At 37.9% G+C, this 21,592-nt stretch overlaps 1 protein-coding gene across 2 annotated transcripts in view; it reads right to left on the bottom strand.

Annotated features, from left to right (window-relative positions):
* Positions 1-21,592, bottom strand: part of RFTN2 (raftlin family member 2) — an 85,511-nt gene that overhangs the window by 27,915 nt on the left and 36,004 nt on the right. For both annotated transcript variants that reach the window (XM_043998620.1, XM_043998619.1), the window contains exons 6-7: positions 11,620-11,738; positions 5,591-5,694 (exon numbers count right to left, since the gene is read on the bottom strand). In XM_043998620.1, coding sequence (XP_043854555.1) covers positions 5,591-5,694; positions 11,620-11,738 — 223 coding nt within the window. The remainder of the gene's footprint in view (positions 1-5,590; positions 5,695-11,619; positions 11,739-21,592) is intronic.

Here is a 21,592-nt window from a genome sequence, read left to right as displayed (position 1 = left end):
CCTTGGGTTTTTTGATCATTGCTTAACTTGGCACTAAATTCTTTCCTGTGGAGTTTCTTAGGGGAGGTAGGCTCCATTTAACCCAAACTCCTTACATTGGTGCTGACTGGTGACTCCACTGTAACTTATAGTCTGGAGACAATGAGACATTAAGTACCTTCTAACATTACAAATGACAGAGGTTGTACTCGACCTAGCTCCCTTTTTTTTCTTTTTAAAAAATATATTTTTACTTATTTCATTAACTGTTTCCCAATTATACAGAAATTTAAAAAATAAACATTTTTATTTAAAATTTTGAGTTCCAAATTCTATCGCTCCTTCCCTCCCCCTTCCCTGAGGCGGTAAGCAATTAGATATAGGTCATATATGTGCAATTATGTGAAACATTACCATATTAGTCATTTTGTACGAGAAGACTTGAATCAAAGAAAAAAATGAAAGAAAGTAAAAAGTAGCATGCTTCAGCCTGTGTTCAATCAATATCAGGTTTGGGGGTTTTTTTTTTTTGGAGGTGGATAATATCATAGCTCCTTTTGACTCCAAGGCTATTCCTCTATTGATTATGCCATGCTGCTTCTCATCATCAGCTATAAATCTCCCCAGCATTTAAAATTTACATCTGATATAATTCTTTCCTCCCCTTTTACATTTGCCATCACTTTAGCCACTGGCTCTATCAAACCAAAGACAAGAATGTTCAATCCTTACTTAGCAATGAGACCTATCTCATTGAGAGGTCTCACTTCAGGGATCAGTTTCTGAACTATTGGGTATGACCAAAAAAATCACACCTGGGAGTCATTGTATAATATTTCTTGCGGGCATTAGCCCAATGTGTTGCTACAACCAAAGCAACAAAATTCCAGGTATCATCAAGACATGTACAAAACCATAGCATAGTCTCATTTAAAACGGTGCATGTAGCTCTGGTTATTTTACCTCCATTAGAATGTAAACTCCTTGTGGGAAGGGTCTACTTCATTCATTGTATTTGTATCCCCAGTACCTAGTACAGTGCTTGGTACATAATAGGTGCTTAATGAATATTTGTTGATTGTATCATGGAACCAGAAAGAGTCCAGAGGAAAGCAATTTAAAGAATCAAGGGAATGAAGAGGCTACCCAGGGAGGTCACACCAATGAGGGCTAGATGTTGAAGGCTGAAAGAGGAAATGATGAAAATCTACACAATCATGAATGACATGGAGAAACTCATGATGTAGGGTCGGGGCATACTACTTACCTCAGAAATCATCAAAAGAGGTCACCATACTCTTCTACAAGTCCCATAATGCCTCTCTTAGAGACAGATAACTAGAATAGAGCTCAGTAAAAAAAATCTAACATGGCAGCTTATTTTCGGATTGTCACTGCTATCAAAGGAGTCCAAAGCCAATCTACCAATTAGTTCTTCAACAGCTGTATAATTTCTTGAAATTTTGTTGCTGTTATTAAATTCCTTTTTCTGGGAGGACTCAAGGGAAAAATTTATTTTTATATATAAATGTGTACCTTAGTCTGAGTTTCAATGTTGCTCTGAATATTGAGTGCAGTTATTTGCTTTAGGGAATCTAAAGAATGCTACTGTTAAATCATTATCTATACACAGTGCACTGGTGAGACTCAGTTGTCCTAGGCTTGCATTTGTTGGTATTCCTCTAACACAGAACAGAAAATAACGGTTCCACGGAGGATAGAAAAAGAAAATCACAGTCAGTAAATTTTATAGGTTAGGTTTCTTAACCGGTACTTCTAAGAGATTTTAATATTCCATCTGGCCTTTAAGGCACAAAGCCTCAAAAAAGAACCCCTGTTTTAGAGTCTACAAAGCCACCTTCTGTAATTCTACACTGAACATGCATTCTTAGGGCACCCTATTACCACAAATCATGGCATGTCTTCTCAGGCTCTTGTTAATGAATGCAGCGAATACAGACATACACAATCACCAATAAGAGAACAACTATTCACACTAACATTTCTTTTTTCTTTATAAACTACTGAGCCAGAGTGGATATTATCAGAAGTGCTTTTTAAAGCAGCCCAATACCAACCAAATTCAAACAATCCAGCTATACAACTGCTGGAGAAGAATTTATTTTGAAGTGCATGCGGAGAAGAATCTTTTTACAATCAGGGATGTTGTTATCCCTGAGACTGACTCTGGAATGAAAGTGTAAAAATGTGGCAAATACAGAACCATAGAATTTTAGCTCTGAAAGGGACTGCATAAAGATCACCTTATAGAAAGGTTCTGAACCTTTTTAATGTCATGGATCCCTTTGACAGTCTGATGAAGACCAAGGATCCCATATCAGAATAATGTTTTAAAATGCAGAAAATGAAACACACGGATCTCTCCACGGATCCTTTAAGGATGCTTAAATACTTTTGAACTAGTCCAACCCTCTCATTTTATAGATGAAGAAAATGAGATCCAGACAGAACTGAATTGTCTAAGGGTACGAGCTAAGCTAGTGATAGAGCTGGGAGTAGGTTCCAGGTTTCCTGAGTTCTTGTTCAGTATTTTTTCTACCATATATTAATCATGGGCATTTTAGAGGCACAGTTCCTGGTAAGTAGGGATTAATTTTTTAAACATTTATTTTAATTAATTAATTAATTTTTGTTGAGGTGATTGGGGTTAAGTGACTTGTCCAGGGTCACACAGCTAGTCAGTGTCAAGTGTCTGAGACTGAATTTGAACTCAGGTCCTCTGGAGTCCAGGGCCAATACTCTATCCACTGGGCCAAGTAGGGATTTAAAAAATGCATTCTTTAGAGTATGTAAAGGGATTTTGAATAATTCTTTAGAGTATTTAAAGGACTGCCACCCCAAAGGAAGAAGTGAAGAAACTGACAAGTCTACCCAATTTGGAATCACTAAATGTTCATAGTGGTCTAGGGCCATGCAACTGATCCCTGCATCCCTGCAGCTGGCATGCCCCTTTCTCTGGCTTCCATGCATCTCCGACTAACTTGTTTTTATCCCCACCAACACCCTTCTATGTGGAGACTGAGAAGTCAGTCAGTGGGAAAAATAGTAAATATCAGTTTAGATAAGCAAGAATATTATTGTGGAATCAAGTCACTAAATGGCATTTTATCTCCAAGAAACTACTGGGGGAAATCTGAAATGAGTGAACTACTGAGATTTGGAATCTGGCCAACATAGGAACAGATTCTATTGACACAAAGCGCCTATAATTACAATTGTTCAGTTAATTTCTAACTCAGTTTTATAGTGGCAAAATTACCCTGCCAATTCTTAACCAGTAAAATAACCATTTTCACAGGGGCTCATGAGGCATAATTAGTCAATGGTCATAAAGACCTCTGAAGAGGAAATGAACTATGCATGGTATTTAGGTTTCCCAAGGGGTAGAGACTATGATAGTATTTTAGAGCTGGAAAGCAATTTAGAGGCATTTGGCAAAGCACCTCCAAACAATTCTAGGAAGTGACGTCCAGGGAAGAATGCAGCCTGTTCTACTGAGAGCAATTCTCCTCCTGTTTTTGTGACAGTGTATTCCCTGTTGGTGTTTCCACCTCTCAACCAAAAAGAACCCCCAGATGGAAGTGTTTCTAGGACAGGAAGAAAAGAGAGCAGTTAATAAGATCTTTCTTCCCAGCACCCTTTTTTTGACACCAAAATTAAAATGGGGTGTACTTAGATGAGCACTGATTCTAGAGTCGGATAACCTGGGTTCAAGTATTTTTGATGACAGATCCTAGAGCTGCGGATAACTTGATGTCAGGGAGAGGGTTTCTCTCCATGCTTAATCCTGATATATACTGATTAGGTGGCATTAGGTTGGTATGGTACAGACCTGGGATCAAGTCCCAGCTCCTACATTTACTGGCTATACGACCTTGTACAACTCACCTAGCCTCTCTGAGCTTCAGTTTCCTCATCTGTAAAATGGTGATTAAAAATAAGTATTTTTACTGTATACATCATAGAGTTGTTATAAAGATCAAATGAGAATAATGCATGTAGGTCACCTCATAAACCTTAAAGTGCTATATAAATATGAATTATTACTATTACCATCATGAACTGGGAAACACTATGGGGCTACAACCTGAATTTTGAGAAACGCTTCACAAACAACCCTGAAAATCTGAGTTCATTGAGCAATATTTTGTTACCCAGTGATTCTTTCTTTTTGTTTGTTTTTTCTTTTTGTTTTTGCGGGCAATGGGGGTTAAGTGACTTGCCCAGGGTCACACAGCTAGTAAATGTTAAGTGTCTGAGGCCAGATTTGAACTCAGGTCCTCCTGAATCCAGGGCCAGTGCTCCATTCACTGCCACCTAGCTGCCCCCTACCCAGTGATTCTTAACTCCCCCCTCCCTGAAGTGTTGGCATCTCCATTCAAGAACACAGTGAACTCAAGCTGTCCTGGGGGCAAGAGCAAGCGTGTTATAGGTTTGTTACTCATTTTGTGAGCCCTTAAAAGTAGAGGAAAGATCACTCTATTGCACTGCTTGGCTTGCTTATGTCAGCTGCAGAGTGGCTGTCTACCCAGGGGGAAGGAGGTGGAACAATGATAATTCCTTCATTCAATGATTCTGCTGAATAGCGAAGTGGAGGGTGTCCTGACTTGTCTCTTTCTTCAACTTTAACACCCATTTATTAAATGCCTCCAGGCGAGAGAATGGAAAAGAATTGGTATTTAGAGTCGGGGACAGTTTACAATCTTGGCTATATGAATTACTATCTGTGTAATCCTGGACAAATCATTTAATCTCCTTGGTTCTTTTTTTCTCTAGACCTATGTTGGACTCCCATACTGGACAATTGTGTCCTGAGAGGAGAAGATAGACATAGAAATTTGTAGCTACAAGGCAGGTTACTGGAGCATTGTGTCTTCTAGGGATAGATACAGTTTTCTCTGTGTACTTTCTAACAGCTCTTTGTGAATTCAGATTCTCCAACTGGAAAAAAAGGTTTGATTTTGCAGAAGTGTTTTCACAGCCACTATGAATGTTTCAATTCCTTATGGAAAAGGTAGCTGAAGAGGCAGTATAGTACAGTAGAAAGAGCTCTGGATCAGGAGACTTGGGTTTTAGCTCTGATTTTGCCATTAAATAGCTGCGTGACCATTAGCAGATTAACTAATATCCCTGGGCCTTAATTTCTTTACCTATAAAATAAGAAGGGTAAGCCAGATGATGGGCAGCTAGGTGGCAAAATGGATAGAATGTGAGGCCTGGAGTTAAGAAGACTCATCTTCCTGAGTTCAAATCCAGCCTCAGACACTTGCTACCTGTGTGACCCTGGGCAAATCATTTAACTCTGTTTGCCTCAGTTTCCTCATCTGTAAAATGAACTGGAGAAGGAAATGGCAAATCACTCCAGTACCTTTGGCAAGAAAACCCCAAATGGGGTCATGAGGAACTGGATAAGACCAAAAACATCTGAACAACAAAACGATTATATTTACTGTCTCTTCCACATCTAAAACTCCATTGCTCTATGACATCAGTTTGGAAAGTCCTGTGAAACACCAGTCTATAAGAAATAACCTATAACTAAGTTTTAGAAGGTAATGCTAATAAATATTGAAATATACTTTCATGGTACCTGTCATGTCTTAATATGGGTGTCGGAAGTACACTTGTCAAAAGCCATCCAAACTCAGCCAGAGTATGTAGTAAGGGACCATAATCAGTTTTAATTTCACAACCCTGTATAAATAAATATAGAAAGACATAAGTACTCTTAATATCTATTTTACTAATGTCAAGTCATTAAATATATGTTATATGAAACAATAGTTACTATTAAAAAAGGTCAGTAATGGATGATAGGTAAACTCAGATCATGTCCAGTTGTAATAGAGAACTGTGTGCCATATATAATTCAAAGTAGCTAACATGATAAACTGAAGAATAGTTACTACTAATTACCTTTTATCTAGCAACTATTTTTCTTCAAGAAGCTATTGGTTGGGAGCACTGTATAAACTTACCCATTTCTACTTTCTTTTACCCTAGTTCCAAGACTAGATGATTTTGGAATATGGGCTTTTTAATTTAAAACATTATTGATATTTTTTCATATCACCTTAATTTCCCAATATATTTTTCTTGTCTGCCCCCACCCAGAAAGTGTTTTACTCATAAAAAAGAAAGAAGAGGGGCAGCTAGGTGGCACAGTGGATAGTGCATCGGCCCTGAATTCAGGAGGACTTGAGTTCAAATCCAGCCTCAGACACTTGACATTTGCTAGCTGTATGACCCTGGGTGAGTCACTTGATCCTCATTGCCCCACAAAAACAAAAACAAAAAAAAAAGGAAGAAAGAAGAAAGCAAAGGTGATTGAGTAAAATTAACAAATGCATTAATCAAATCCAACAGTACACATTGTGTTCCCCTTACTTAATCCCTTACCTCTTTAAATTGGGGGTTGGGGGGAAGTGAAGGTGCATTCTCATAGCTCTTGGTTGAGGAAGGGAACAAATATCTATTAAGTGCCTGCTATGAACTAGGTACTGTGCTAAGCACTTGACAAATATTAACTCAGTTGATCCTCATGACAATCCTATGAGGCAGGTGCTGTTACGATTCTCATTTTATAGTTGAAAAAAAACAAAACCAAGGCAGACAGAGGTTAAGTAACTTGCCCAGGGTCATACAGCTAGTAAGTGTCTGAGGCTGGATTTGAACTCAACTCTTTTTGACTCCAGGCCCAACATTCTATCTATAAGGTCCCCTAGCTGGCAAGCTTAGTTATTATAATCACACAGCATTAAGTTTCAACTTTTTGTTGCTATTGTTCTATTTTCATTGTTTTAGACATTATGTAGGATGCTTTCCTGATTATTCCTTTTCCTCTCTGAATTTATCTTCTTTTTTTATAGTTCATTAATATCCCACAGTTTGTATAGCCATTCCCCAATCAATATACCTCTATTTTGTTTCTAGTTCTTTGCTACTACTAAAAATGCTGCCATAAATACTTTGGGCATATATTAGGTCTTTCTTTTCTTTCTTTGAGTATGTGCCTCTTAGTGGGATCTCTGGGTCAAAGGATTTGGAAATATAGAGTCTTTCACAATTTGTTTTATTAGCACAAAGATTGCAACAGAGGAACATATGGTTCTGACTTTCTAGACAAGTTATGATAAAGAATTCTAGAGACAGTGAAATGCACCTGTGAGGACATGTGAATGACATTATTCTTCTCTTATCTGACTGACTCTGAAGGACTAAAAGCTAAACAATACAACTTGAGAGTCTGCAAATATTTTGGAGATTGATTCATTTAGATTTTGATTGCTATTTAGATATTTATTTAGGATTTACAGATTTATTTCATCCAAGTTTTATCTGTTTCTAGGAGGATTATACACACACACACACACACACACACACACACACACACAAATTTTCAGTCATTTTCCAGTTGTGTGTGTGGTTTTTTGGGCAAAGATACTGGAATGGTTTGCCATGTCCTTTTCCATCTCATTTTACAAATGAGAGAACTGGGGCATCGAGGTGGCACAGTGGATAAAGCACCGGCCTTGTATTCAGGAGTACCTCAGTTCAAATCCAGCCTCAGATACTTGATACTTACTAGCTGTGTGACCCTGGGCAAGTCACTTAAACCCCCATTGCCCCGCAAAAAAAAAAAAAAAGAGAGAGGAGAGAGAAACAAAAAACAAATGAGAGAACTAAGGCAAATAGGGTTAAGTGACTTGCCCAGGGTCACACATCTAGTATTTGTGGCCAGATTTGAACTCAGGAAAATGAGTTTTTCTGACTCTAGGCCCAGCACTCTATCCACTATGCTACCTAATAGCTTAGGTTCTGAGTTTCCTATCATCATTCTACCAATTCTTTCAAGGTTAAGATAAATTTTTGCTTCCTTTGGGAAGCTTTTCCTGGTAACTTCAGGCTCCTTTAATTTCTCCTTTCTCTGAACTGCTAAACACATTATTTTTCATTGTTTCACTCTTTAACTGGATCATGAATACAGTTTCCAAAAATTTTTAGGGCAGTTTTAAGCTATTAAAACTTATTTATTTGTATTTAAGTTATTAAATTTTAAAACTACACTAAGACTTTTGGGACAGCCCTGTCTTTGTCTTATCTGTGAGACTATAGGAGGTTGAATTAGACCAGGGGGCTTCTTTTTTTTTTTTTTTTTGGCAGGGCAATGAGGGTTAAGTGACTTGCCCAGGATCACACAGCTAGTAAGTGTCAAGTGTCTGGGGCCGGATTTGAAATTAGGTCCTCCTGGCTCCAGGGTTGGTGTTTTATCCACTGTACCACCTAGCTACCCCAGACCAGGGCTTCTTAAACTTTTCCCACTTGTAACCCCTTTTCACCAGAGAAATTTTTACACAACCCTTGGTATATAGGTATATAAAATAAAACAGGTATATATAACCTTTTACTGTTGCCAATTTTTTTGTGACAACCCCCCCCCATTCAGTTATTATTATTATTTTTTTTTGTGAGGTAATTGGGGTTAAGTGACTTGCCCAGTGTCACACAGCTAGTAAGTGTTAAGTGTCTGAGGTCGGATTTGAACTCAGGTCCTCCTGAATCCAGGGCCGGTGCTCCATCCACTGTGCCACCTAGCTGCCCCCCCCATTCAGTTATACAACCCCACATGGGGTTGCAACCCACAGTTTAAGAAGTCTTCTTATGATCCTCCAGGAAGAGCTAGGGATATGAACTAGGGGAAACTGAGGGAAAGAAGGATCTAATTTTGTTTCTTGAGGCTTTCACTGCCATCTTTGAGTTTCTATAGAAATTGTGGACCAGAAGAAGAGGCAGGGAGCAGATGAGAGATTGGCTCTGAAGGTCTTTTTCACTGTATGTTCAGACTTAATTGAAAAGTTTGTGCTTGGGACCCTCTTTAAAACTTTACTGCCTGTGTATTTTCTAGTTTCATCAAAAATAGATCTTCTGCATTTATCCTACTATTTGGCATGTAGCTTTCTTACTGGGAAGGTTAATGATAAAAATAAAGGTCTCATCTATGTAAAATACAGTATATGTAAAAACAGTACTAGTCAGAAAGAGGCTGGAAATAAATTATGAGCTAAATGATTGGGGAATGGATAAACAAATTGTGGTATATGAATATAATGGAATATTTATTATTGTGCTATAAAAAATGATGAGTCTGAACAATTCAGAGAAAAATAGGAAGATTTGTATGAACTGAAAGCAGAGAAAAGAAGATTGGATCAATACTCACTGACTACAAAAACTTAATGAAGACACTAAAACCCAAAAGAATTCAGAATACAATGGCCACTATAGGTTCCAGATGACTGAGGTTAGAATACAGTCCCATCCTTTTTTGTTAAGAATTGGCAAACTATGAGAACGACAAGTTACATTTGCTGTCAGTCATAAGCCCTACAACCAAAGCTATAACTAGCAATTCTAGTGCTGAGGCTAGCATCAAAAAATGTATCTGGGGTAAACGGTAAGAAAAATCACTCTTAAATCTACTTTAAAAGTCACTTAGAGGGGGCAGCTAGATGGCGCAGTGGATAGAACACCGGCCCTGGATTCAGGAGTACCTGAGTTCAAATCTGACCTGAGACACTTAATACTTACTAGCTGTGTGACCCTGGGCAAGTCACTTAACCCTAATTGCCTCACTAAAAAAAAAAAAAAGTCACTTAGAGACCTTGGACCACAGGTTATGGAGACTTTGGGACATCATGAGGGGAGGCTTCTATCAGGAGAAAGGCTCAGTCAGGAAAGAGCTGTGATTCTAGGGAGGTTAGTAATTATGCTCAGCAAGTTGATACCTTCTAATTTTATCTAATTATTATTGTTAATGAGGTGCTAAGCTTAGTTGTTTTTACCTGCTCTAAATTCAGTGCCCAGTGTCAAAATTCCCCTCAGCCAATCCTAATTCTAGTTCTAGCTACCTTTGACCATTTTAAACAGGATGTATTAATTTTTTTGTTTTGTTTTTGTTTTTTTTGGTGAGGTAATTGGGGTTAAGAGACTTGCCCAGGGTTATACAGCTAGTAAGTGTCAAGTGTCTGAAAGTGGATTTGAACTCAGGTCCTCCTGGCTCCAGGGCTGGTCCTCTATCCACTGCGCCACCTAGCTGCCCAACATGTATTAATTTTTTTTTTTTTTTTTGCGGGGCCATGGGGGTTAAATGACTTGCCTAGGGTCACACAGCTATTAAGTGTAAAGTGTCTGAGGCCGGATTTGAACTCAGGTACTCCTGAATCCAGGGCCGGTGCTTTATCTACTGAGCCACCTAGCTGCCCCCCCCCCCAACGTGTATTAATTTTTAAAAAAGGAAAATGGATCCTCCACAAAGTCTTACTCTGGTGCCTTATTGAGGTAAGGTGGCAATCCTGAGTTCTTTTTTTTTTTTTATTGAGGCAATTGGAGTTAAGTGATTTGCCCAGGGTCACACAGCTATTAAGTGTAAAGTGTCTGAGGCCGGATTTGAACTCAGGTACTCCTGACTCCAGGGCCGGTGCTCTATCCACTGCGCCACCTAACTGCCCCAATCCTGAGTTCTTAATGGTCATGCTAGTAGATTGCAAAGTCTGGAAGGTTCTACCATGTTAGAAAGTTTTTGATTGTGGTCTCAGACCTATTGAAGTATCTAAAATGGAGAATCTGTTAAAAATGCAGAACTACAAATGACAGGTCTTGAAAGGAATAGCCTCATATACACAACTGAGTATATTTGCACTGTAAAATTCTGCCAGCCAGGCCCTTATAATCTCAAGGTCATCCTGTCCTTTAGAGTGCACAGCATTCTCAGCAATATCATATCTGATTGGGAAGCATGATATATATGTGTGCATATATATGTGTGTACATTTCTGTGCCAGACAAAAGGGAATATATATTATGAATTTCATGTACCTATAGTGATACTGAAACAACCAGGCAACTGAATTAAAAAAATTAAACTAATTGAATGAGGATGGAGCAGTCAATAGAATAACGGGCCTGCAGTCAGGGATACCTTAGGTCAAATCTGGCCTCAGACATTTACTAGTCTGTGATGTGGGCAAGTCATTTAACCTCTCTTTGTCTCAGTTTCCTCAACTGTAAAATAAGATATAATAACAGTACCTACCTCCCAGGGTTGTTGTGTGGATCATGAGATAATACTTGTAAAGTATTTAGCACAGTTCATGTCATATAGTATGTGCTTATAGAAATGCAAATTAATATGATTATTATTATTACACAAGTCAAGTAGTTAGTTGACACTGACTTTATGTCATATTTCTCCTTTTTAACCATTTGTTGCAGCATTGTGTAAAGATAGCCTAAGTGCCATGAAACTTTTGATTTTATATTAGAATGTCAAATCCTTTGAGGACATGGTGTTATCAATTTTTCATCTCAATATTTGTGTTTCTTTTAAAAGTTTAATTTTGCCATATCTGACCACATACATACATGCACACACACATACATACACACATGCATACACACACATAAAACAAATTATGTAAATCTCAGAGGAGACTGCCAAACCAGTTTTGATGAACTTCCAACTAGAAATAAACATATATCTAGGAATAATGAGGCGGCAAAAATGCTAACCTAGAAAATGAAAAGTACAAATAAAATTATTACTAGAGAATTGCAATTTACCTCAATGACAGTCCATTGTTCTACTACAATTGCATCATTTCCTTTCCTGTTAGAACCTGGCACCCCGGAACCTTCTTCTTCATATATAAATAATCCTTCCAATGATTTGGACAAATGATCTGTGGAGACAAAGGATACACTTATGAAGGGTTTTAAATATGTAGTTTCTCATCATCCTGTTGCCATCCTCAAATAACCTTCAAGGAAGCTGAAAAGAAAAGGAAAAACCCAAACAATTTGTTAATAAGCACTTATTTTGGTTGCCCCAATTATATTCTTCTCCTTTTTAGTTAAATTATAGTTATTTTCCCTTTTCTTTAAAGGAGCCAGACAATGAGTATTGAGTCTCCTAAAGTAGTCTTCTGAAATTAGAAACAACAGGAAATACCTTTCAGCTTGAGAAAAGATTTTGGTTCATGTCACATACTTTGGTTATGTATTATTTAGGCCAGTAAGAGAAACAACAATATTCTTCCCTCTCCCTCCCCCCAACCCTTGAAATGATATAATGATGCTACAAATAATACTAAGACAAAATTAATTCAAAATACACAAACACAAAAGACAGTATTTAATCCAATGAGCCTAATAAAAAACATTGACAATAGCAACAGGAAGACTCAAAGCAGAAATCATTGTCAGAAGGATTCCTGATGGGAAGGAAGTTATGAGGGAGTGCCTCTCTGACTTGTTTCTTAAATAGTGAATTGTAACCAGCTGTCCTAAACTAGATGTACTACATGGAAACCCCTTTGTTTTCTATTGGGTCTGCACTATGGAAGGTCTCCACATAGCCAAATGTTGGTTAAGCTTTTGGTTTTTATAGAACAGTGCATATTTTAACAGTTATAGCAAAACCTTGGTTATTTGGAATCTAAACATTAAGAACTTTAAAACTATTATTTCTAGATAAAATATTTTAAAATAATTTTTAGTTTTAATTTTTCATCAATAGTCCACAGCCATGAGGTGCAGATAATTTCTCTTTGACATGACTCACTCATAGTAGAATACCCAAAAGAATCTACATCACTTTTAGAAGGATCAAAAGTATCCACTTTTTTTTGATTTGGCCTCTTAATAGCTGGTTACTGGTTTCCTAAATACAGTAGATATCCCACTTCCTTTAAGTGCAATTTCTAGTGCCAAACCAAAGATTTCCACAGTAGTTAAATATTTTTTGAGTATGGGCTTAAGGTTTCTCTAGGACATCATTCCAAATATATATATATATATATATATATATATTTTGATGTTTATGCCGCTGTAAATAATCTGCCTGTTGTTTTGTTTGACATTCCATGATGTGAAGATGAAGGTTTTGTGACCTTCACCCTCGGGTTTGTATGTCTTCAACAGGAGGGTTTCTAGTTTTATTGGAAAGAAGTGATTTAAATTCAGCAGGAAATTTCTACCTCCTGTCTGGGAGAACAAGCCTGCATGCTTGAGAAAAATCTGTAGCAACCTGACTCACTCTATCTCTGGGATGGTGGCAGTTCAAGAACCTGTAGGACTGTATTTTTATTGGGATCTTTTTTTATTTGTTTCTTTGTTTTCTTCTAAACAGAAATGTTAGTAAGTGAGTGGAGTGGGAACAGGGGTGATATTAGGTCAGGCCTTGTGGGGAGATTAACATTTGAGGCTCCACAAATACACATAATTATTGAGTATGTTGAAAGATGAATTGACTCAGGTAACTAGGGTGATATAGTAAAATGTGAGGGTTTCTCAGTTTTGGGGTCTCTTAAAATTGATTAATTTTTCTATATTGTGTAATGAATTCTCAAGAAATAGAATAATTTAATCTAAATAAAATTATTTGAAAGAAAATTTTTTAAGATGTGATTATTTGACTGGCAATGGAAGTAAGTATTAATGGTAACAAAATGCAATTTTGAGTCCACAGTGGATTAATTTTTGGTATTATATATCTCATCACTATGCTGTGTGGCATTGTAAAAGTTTGAGAGATATAATTTCTGGGTAATTTAATCATTTTACAAATAATGCCTGCATTTTAATAAAAGGATGGTCATTTGGCCAAAGATAATCATGGTGGCTGGCTCACAGTTTATATGCCCATTGGAAGAGGGGTATTCCCCAGGGTGGTGATCAACTCTGATTGGTTAACAATTAATGAGAGGATGAATATTACAATGAAGGCTGAACCTATTCAAATGAACTTTGATTATGTCATTTACTTCTAAGTTATCCCTGGTCTTGGGCAATTTATTCAAAAAGTTTATCCCCACCCAAACCAGAGTAAAGCACAATGGCTTCCTTACCTGGGGGGGGGGGGGTCTGAACAAGAAAGAAAGTCAGTTCAATCTCATTATCAGTAATGTCCTTCAAGAAACTAAACTTTTTTTTTTTTAAAGTGAGGCAATTGGGGTTAAGTGACTTGCCCAGGGTCACACAGCTAGTAAGTGTTAATTTTCTGAGGCTGGATTTGAACTCAGGTCCTCCTGACTCCAGGGCCGGTGCTCTATCCATTGCGCCACCTAGCTGCCCCCAAGAAACTAAACTTTTGACCCACATGTACAAAAATATTTATAGCAACTCTCTTTGTGGAGGCAAAGAATTGGAAATCAAGGGAATGCCCATCAATTGGGGAATGGCTGAACAAGTTATGGTATATGAATGTAATGGATTACTATTGTGCTATAAGAAATGATGAGGAGGCAGATTTCAGAAAAACCTGAAAAGACTTAAGTGGACTGATGCTGAGTGAAGTGAGCAGAATAAGAACATTGTACACAGTAACATCAACATTGTGTGATAATCAACTGTGATAGACTTAGCTCTCCTCAGCAATACAATGATCCAAGACAATTCCAAAGGACTCATGATGGAAAATGTTCTCCACACCCAGAAAAAAGAACTGTGGATTCTGTATGCAGATTGAACCATACTATTTCTACTTTTGTTTTTGCTTTTTCTCTTTTGAGGTTTTCCCTTTTGTTCTGTTTCTTCTTTCACAACATGACTAATGCAGAAATAAGTTTAATGTGATTGTACATATATAATCTATATCAGATTGCTTGCTGTCTTAGGGAGGGGGGAGGGAAGGGAGGGAGGGAGAAAAATTTGGAACTAAAAATCTTATGAAAACAAATGTTGAAAACTATCTTTACATGTAACTGGAAAATAATAAAATACTTTTATGATTAAAAAAGAAACTAAACTTTTGAAATCAAGATTTTAGAAAAAGGGGGGAACCCTGGATCTCCCCAAATCATTGATTATTAATAATCATTTCTCTCAGCTGGTATATATTACTTGACATACTCTTTCTTTTTCTCCCCCATCCCCATATTAGACCCTTAATATGTTTTTTTTTTATAAAACAGCCCATAGCTGCTGTTCCAAGGTTTCAACTTAGTACTTTCCTCCCTTTCACTGCTAAAATTCTAGAACGAAATGTCTACAATCACTACCCCATCTCCTTATTCGCCCATTCACTCCTCAACCCATTGTCCTATGACTCTACCACTCTACTGAAATTGATCTTTTCAAGACCGTAGTAGTAACTTCTCAAATGCTAAAAATGATGAACTTTTCTCCCCTTTGTTCATCCCCTTTGACCTTTCTGCAGCATTTGATAGGTTTGACTATGTTTTTTTCCTAAATATTTTCTCCCATGATCTCTGTTACACTGCCATCTTCTGGTCCTTCTACCTATATAAGTATGTGTTCTCCATCTCCACTGGTTTATCATTCTCCTCCTGCCCAAGACTGTGGGTGACCCATAGGTTTTGCTTATGGCCCCTCTTCTTTCATTATACTCTCACTTAGTGATGTCATTTATTCCTGAGTTCAATTATAGCTGGTTCCCAAATCTCTATGCCCAGCCCTGGGCATCTCCATTCTGGCTTGTATTAGCCACAGGTCAAACATCAAGTAGTCCTTAGTTTATTTGTAGAATAAATGGTCTGGACTAGATGGTTTCTACCAGCTCTAATGATTCTATGTCCCAAATTTATCATCCTATTTAAAAAAAAATTTTATTAATGGCACCATCATCCTCCAGGCCATACAAGCTCAGAACTTTTAGAATAACATTTGATTCTTCCTTCTCTTTCACTTACAGTTAGTTTACATGTCCTACTGATTCTACCTCTCTAGTACCTCTCACTCATACTGCCCTCACCCTGCTTTGGGCCTTTATCTCCTCCTTCATAAGGAATTATATTTGAATAGACTCCAAAATGGTCAGTCTATCTCTAACCTTTGCCCTCTTTAATCCATCCCTCATATCTCAGTAAATACATAATCTCATCAATGTGGCTAAAACTTAAAGAGGTACAAATTACAATCCATATTTATTATTCTTATCCTCTTAATAGAAATGTTTATAAAGGATTTACCGCAGTGTGGGACAGGGGACTGTACTTAGATTCAATTTGAATCTAAATCTCTGCTACTTGTTAGCTGTGTGACATTTCATTTAGTCTCTCTGCACCTCAGTTTTCATAGCTCTAAAATGAGGGTCTCTAAAATCTTAGGGTTCCTTGAAGCTCAAATTGCTATCATCTTATGATTCCATGACCCGAAGACCTTTTTCTAGGCTTTAAAAAAGCATTCAATGGATACCAGGGTAACCACTCAGGTGGTCCAAGCAATTTTGCTTGCTCTTGGTATGTGAATGGTTCCCCTCCCTTTCTGATTACGTATTTCCTGGAGGATATCTTGTGTCTAATTCTTGAGTGCACATCATCATTGATAACAGGTTGCAACTTACTTATGCAAGGTCACTTACAATGTTGATTCCTTGGAGATGGTGGTTCTACCTGATTTGTAGCAAGCACTATAACATCAAGGTTAAAAAGATGGGTTTCTATACCAGGGCTCTGCTCGGGATTGTAGACAGAATTTTGCAAAACATTCCACTCTCCTCTTCCTATTCAGTTTTGGGCCAAGCATACTTCTCATCTTCATTCTGTCTGACATGCACCAACTGCTGCCCCAGCCATTGAGTTATTCCATACAGGTACTTGTCATAGTTGGGACATAATTGTTCATATATTTGCTTTTTTCTTTGTAATTATGAGGCTGATCTCTTTGGAGTGGTCATGATACTCACTGAGGAGACTCTATAGTATTTTGGGACCTGAGGCAAACAACACAATGTCAGCTGCAAACGAGAGCATTTAGATGCTCTCATCATTTATGGAAAATTCTTCTCCTATTTCAGTTCTGCATAGGGCATCTTTCACAAAAGAACTGTGCCATTAATGAACAGGTATCTTCCTGTTTTATTTTTCATTTGATATTAATGATGAGATCAATGAACAAAGACATTCCATGGTTTCAACTATCAAGGAATCTTGTATAATCTTGATAAGTATGGGAGATACTTTGCTAGAGGACTCAAAAAAGTTTCATTTTGCTGTAAGTCAAATGCTTTTTTTTTTTTTTTTGGTGAGGCAATTGGGATTAAGTGACTTGCCGAGGGTCACACGGCTAGTAAGTGTCAAGGGTCTGAGGCCGGTTTTGAACTCAGGTCTTCCTGAATCCAGGGCCAGTGCTCTATCCACTGCGCCACCTAGCTGCCCCAAGTCAAATGCTTTTAAAAATCAATAAATAATAAATGCAGCAGGATCTTATATTTGATATCCTTCTCAGTCAATTAACTGTATGTTGATGAAGATGTCTTCTGCTGTAGAAAATCACCTCGGAAAGCCTGCCTTTTCATATTCTCATCAAAGATGTCTTCCATATGCATGTAAATCATTCTAATAAGGATTGTATAGCAATTACAAAATAGCCAGCCCATAAATAGCTGCCAAAATAATTTTTTAAATGCTCAAGTCTGATCATACTATTTCTTTCTTTTTTTTTTTTTTTGCAGGGCAATGGGGGTTAAGTGACTTGCCCAGGGTCACACAGCTAGTAAGTGTTAAGCGACTGAGGCTGGATTTGAACTCAGGTACTCCTGAATCCAGGGCTGGTGCTTTATCCACTGTGCCATCTAGTCACCCCTGATCATACTATTTCACTGCTGAAAAACATTTGGTGGTTCCCTGTTGCCTAAAGCATAATTAAACAAACTAATTAGCCTGGTATTTAAGGTCCTCCACAATCTGGTGCTAACCTACCTTTCCAGTCTCATTTCATATGATTTCACTTTATATATTCTGCATTCTAGATAAATGGGGCTACACAGTCCTTTCTGTATCTTCTCTTATCCTCCTCCATATCATTCATTTGTGTCTCTCTACCTGTTGTAATATTTGTCTTCCTTTAAGGGTAACTTAGATCCCATCGTCTCCATGAAGCCTTCCTTGATTCCCTCAAGATGAAAATGTTCTCTCCTACTCAGATTTTCCTAGAGTACTTTGGATCTCTTATGCACCTCTATCATATTCTACTTTGATTTAGACCTATGTTCATGTATATTCCTCTAATAGATAGTAAACTCCTAAAGGGGGGAAAGAGGCACCTTCTGGGTGCCAGACACTATGGTAAATGCTTTACAAATATTATCTTATTTGATCCTTGGAGGTCAAGGAATTTGTTGTTTTTCATCTTTGTACCCCAAGCATCCAGCAGAACACCTTGGTCATGAAGGGTGATTAATAAATATCTGCTGAATGGATTGTGGTAGATTGAAATTAAGTTGCTTTAAATGATTCCAGGCTTTTCCTTCATGCAAAGGCCAAACATTATCCTTCCCATGATCTTGTTAGTCATGGAATCTTCCAGTTTTTATCAACTTTAAATTCAGGGTTGCTCCAAGGAGAATGCATTGGGGTGTGAGTTGATAACTATGCAGGACCAATGATGATGTGCAATATAGCTGCTGTAAAGGATTTTAAGGTGTGACTGGAAAAGGAAGCGAGAGTGAGAGATAAATGGTGATCAGCCTCAAATGATGTCAAAACATCTAGAGAAAGTCCTCCAGAGGGCTGGCTGCATCCCTTATGGAGGATTTATGGGAAGACATGGACAAGAGTTACAGAGGATGAGAAGGTATGAATGCATTGTGATCTGCACTATTGGCAAAAATAACAGTGTTGATTAGATCACATTCCTCAGGAAGAATTACAACTAATCAAAACCATGACAAAATATCTGTCTTATTAGAGGTAGCATCCATAGCAATGAGATTAGAGAGTCTTTAAAACAAGCAGCATCTCATAGCACAATAAGAGGTGGGAGAGAGAAAAACAATTTTATGAAAATCTTATAAGCAACCCAATTATGACAAATCATTAATGTTAAACATATAATTTCACTATATGTATGTGTATATACACACATATACATACATACATATGTCTATATCCATTGTTGCTTGTCCTTCGTTCTCAAAGAGGACCATGACATCTGGGTGATGTCATGACTTGCACTGAATTGGATTTAAATAAGGGAGAGCTGTGCAAGGTCACAAACCTCAATCTCTTCTCCAGAGCTATCTGGGTCCAGTGGCAAGATATACATCAGGATGACTGGAGATAGTTCTGGATGTTTAAAGCAATTGTGGTTAAGTGACTTGCCCAGGGTCACATAGTTAATAATTATCTGAGGTGAGATTTGAACCCAAGTCCTCCTGACTCCAGGACCAGTACTTTATTCACTGTGCCACCCAAGTGCCCCATCCATCCATCCATCCATCCATCCATCCATCCATCCATCCATCCATCCATCCATCCATCTATCATCTACCCACCCACCTACCCATCTATAACCTCTCATCCATCTTTTTTCCTTCCCTCCCTCCCTCCCTCCTTCCCTCCTTCCTTTCTTCCTTCCTTTTGCTCTATTTAACCTTAAAGGTAAAAAACCCTTTAAGGATGAAACTGGAAGGAAGATACCAATGGAAAAGATCTATCAAAGTTATTTTCACAAACTATTTTTTCCATCAACGATAGTGGAAACACCCTATTTGGACTCTAGTATTATAGTCCCTGAAGGGCTACATGAGGAACCAAAAATTGCACTGAAAGAAACAAGGACAAGAAGAACAACTGGATTTTTTCCAAGTATATACTAAGAAAGTTTGAGGTGACACAGTTTTGAAGACAGTCAGGAGTTAATTCTTAAGATATCTGAGAGAAGAGAGGATATCAAATGCTTAGGAAAAAAGTCACAAATCTTATTGCTCTAAAAAAATGAAATTCAGAAAACACCAGTAACTACCAGCCCCTGTGGGGCAGCTAGGTTGCTCAATGGTTTGGAGTCAGGAAGGCCTGAGTCAAAATCTGGCCACAGGCACTTACTAGCCATGTGACCCTGGGCAAGCCACTTAACCCTGTTTGCCTCAGTTTCCTCATCTGTAAAATGAGCTGGAGAAGGAAATGGCAAACCACTCCAGTATCTTTGCCAAGAAAATCCTAAATGGGGACACACAGAATTGGATACAACTGAAACAACTGAACAAACCAAACCCGATGCCTACTTTCCTTTATGAAACCAATCTACATACATACTAGGGTATTCTTGATAAAGGTATGAAAGGGAATAGCCATGTTTTCCCAAATGGTACTCCATATCATACCAGTCCACCTTAAATGCCTTAAATGAATGAACTTTAGAAGAGACACAAGATACTACTGTACTGATAATTTTTAAAAACCCAAACAAATACTTTTGACCTAATTAAGTACCACATTAAAGATTTTCTTCCTTTTTAAAAAAATAGATTTTATTAATATCCTTTATATTTACATTTCCTACATTTTCCCTTGTATTCCTCCTTTATTTCCTTCTAAAAAGCTATCACATATAATAAAGAACTGTTTTTTTTAAAAGGAAGAATGAGTGAAAAAGGCATTTATCAAAACACTTACTATGTGCCTAGCACTATGCTAAGGGCTAGTTATAAGGACAGAAGAAGAAGGATGGTCTCAGCTCTCAAAGAGATCACACATTAATTGAAAGAGACAATACATAAAAGAAAGCTCAGATTCAGGGCTGATGGAAAGGCCTGGAAACCCTGAGGGTAGGTACATCAGTTGAGGGGAATATGGTAAGGAGTAGGGGTCATCAGATTATATCAGTGAGTCAGATAACAATGCTAGGGGTCTTCAGGGCATAGAAACAGAACGAAAGTTAAAGTCTGGAGAATTTTAGGAAACGATGGCAGGGTAAATGTAAGGCCTACAGTTCTCTATCTCATCAGAAAGAATAGAGCTGGTGACTCCCATCTCATCCAAGTACCTGTGAACTGCAGAGCAGCCAAAATGGGTGGTCAAGGTTGGGGAAAGGAACGAAGGGGAAAGGCAAGAAGGGAGGGAGGACACCCTCTTTTGGTGGCAGGTCTTCCTATTACCCATGCACCTCAGTTGAGTTGGAATGTTTTAAGAGAAATAGATTTAATCTTGGGAGGCAATGCCTGGTTTTTGCTCTTGTCTTCAAGTGAAATGTCTATTCCCATAGTGTGCTGACTTTGTAACATCCATTCATTTAACTCTTTTATAACATTGCTCATGAAGCCTGAAACAAATAGTAAGTAATATGAATGAATAACTCACCCAGGTAGTTTTCAATGACAGAAATGTCAAACAATACTGAATTCAGTAACTGAGTTCAGCTGTGGTCCCTTTAAAGTTATTTTCCAGATGTTTCAGACATTTTTTCACAGTCTCCCTCCATATTGGGGCATCTGGAGAGCCTTTACACACTTTTAGTGAAGTCTCTAATGACACACCCAACAGTCAAACTGCCAAATGGCTGAGGCTAGTTAGGGGCTCTGTTCTTGTAAAGCAGGCTATGTAAAATGTCTAATGAGACATTTCATAGCTGCTGAGAGTGATGATTTTCCCTTAAGCCCTGACTGTAAATAGCTTGGGAGGCTTTGAAACACAAAAGACCCACAGAGTCGCTTTGGGATAGCATCTGTTGAGGCTAATTTTGTTGCAATCAGGCAAGGGCCCAAGGCAAGGGATGCCTGAGAGAGTCAGCAAAGGGAATACTTTTCTTTCCCCTTCTGTAAAAAGATGGAAACTAACTAAAGAAGGCCCCAACTTGG

The sequence above is a fragment of the Dromiciops gliroides genome, chromosome 3, assembly GCF_019393635.1.
Source record: "Dromiciops gliroides isolate mDroGli1 chromosome 3, mDroGli1.pri, whole genome shotgun sequence".
NCBI classification, from domain to species: domain Eukaryota; kingdom Metazoa; phylum Chordata; class Mammalia; order Microbiotheria; family Microbiotheriidae; genus Dromiciops; species Dromiciops gliroides.
This window is presented reverse-complemented; position numbering and strand designations above follow the sequence as displayed.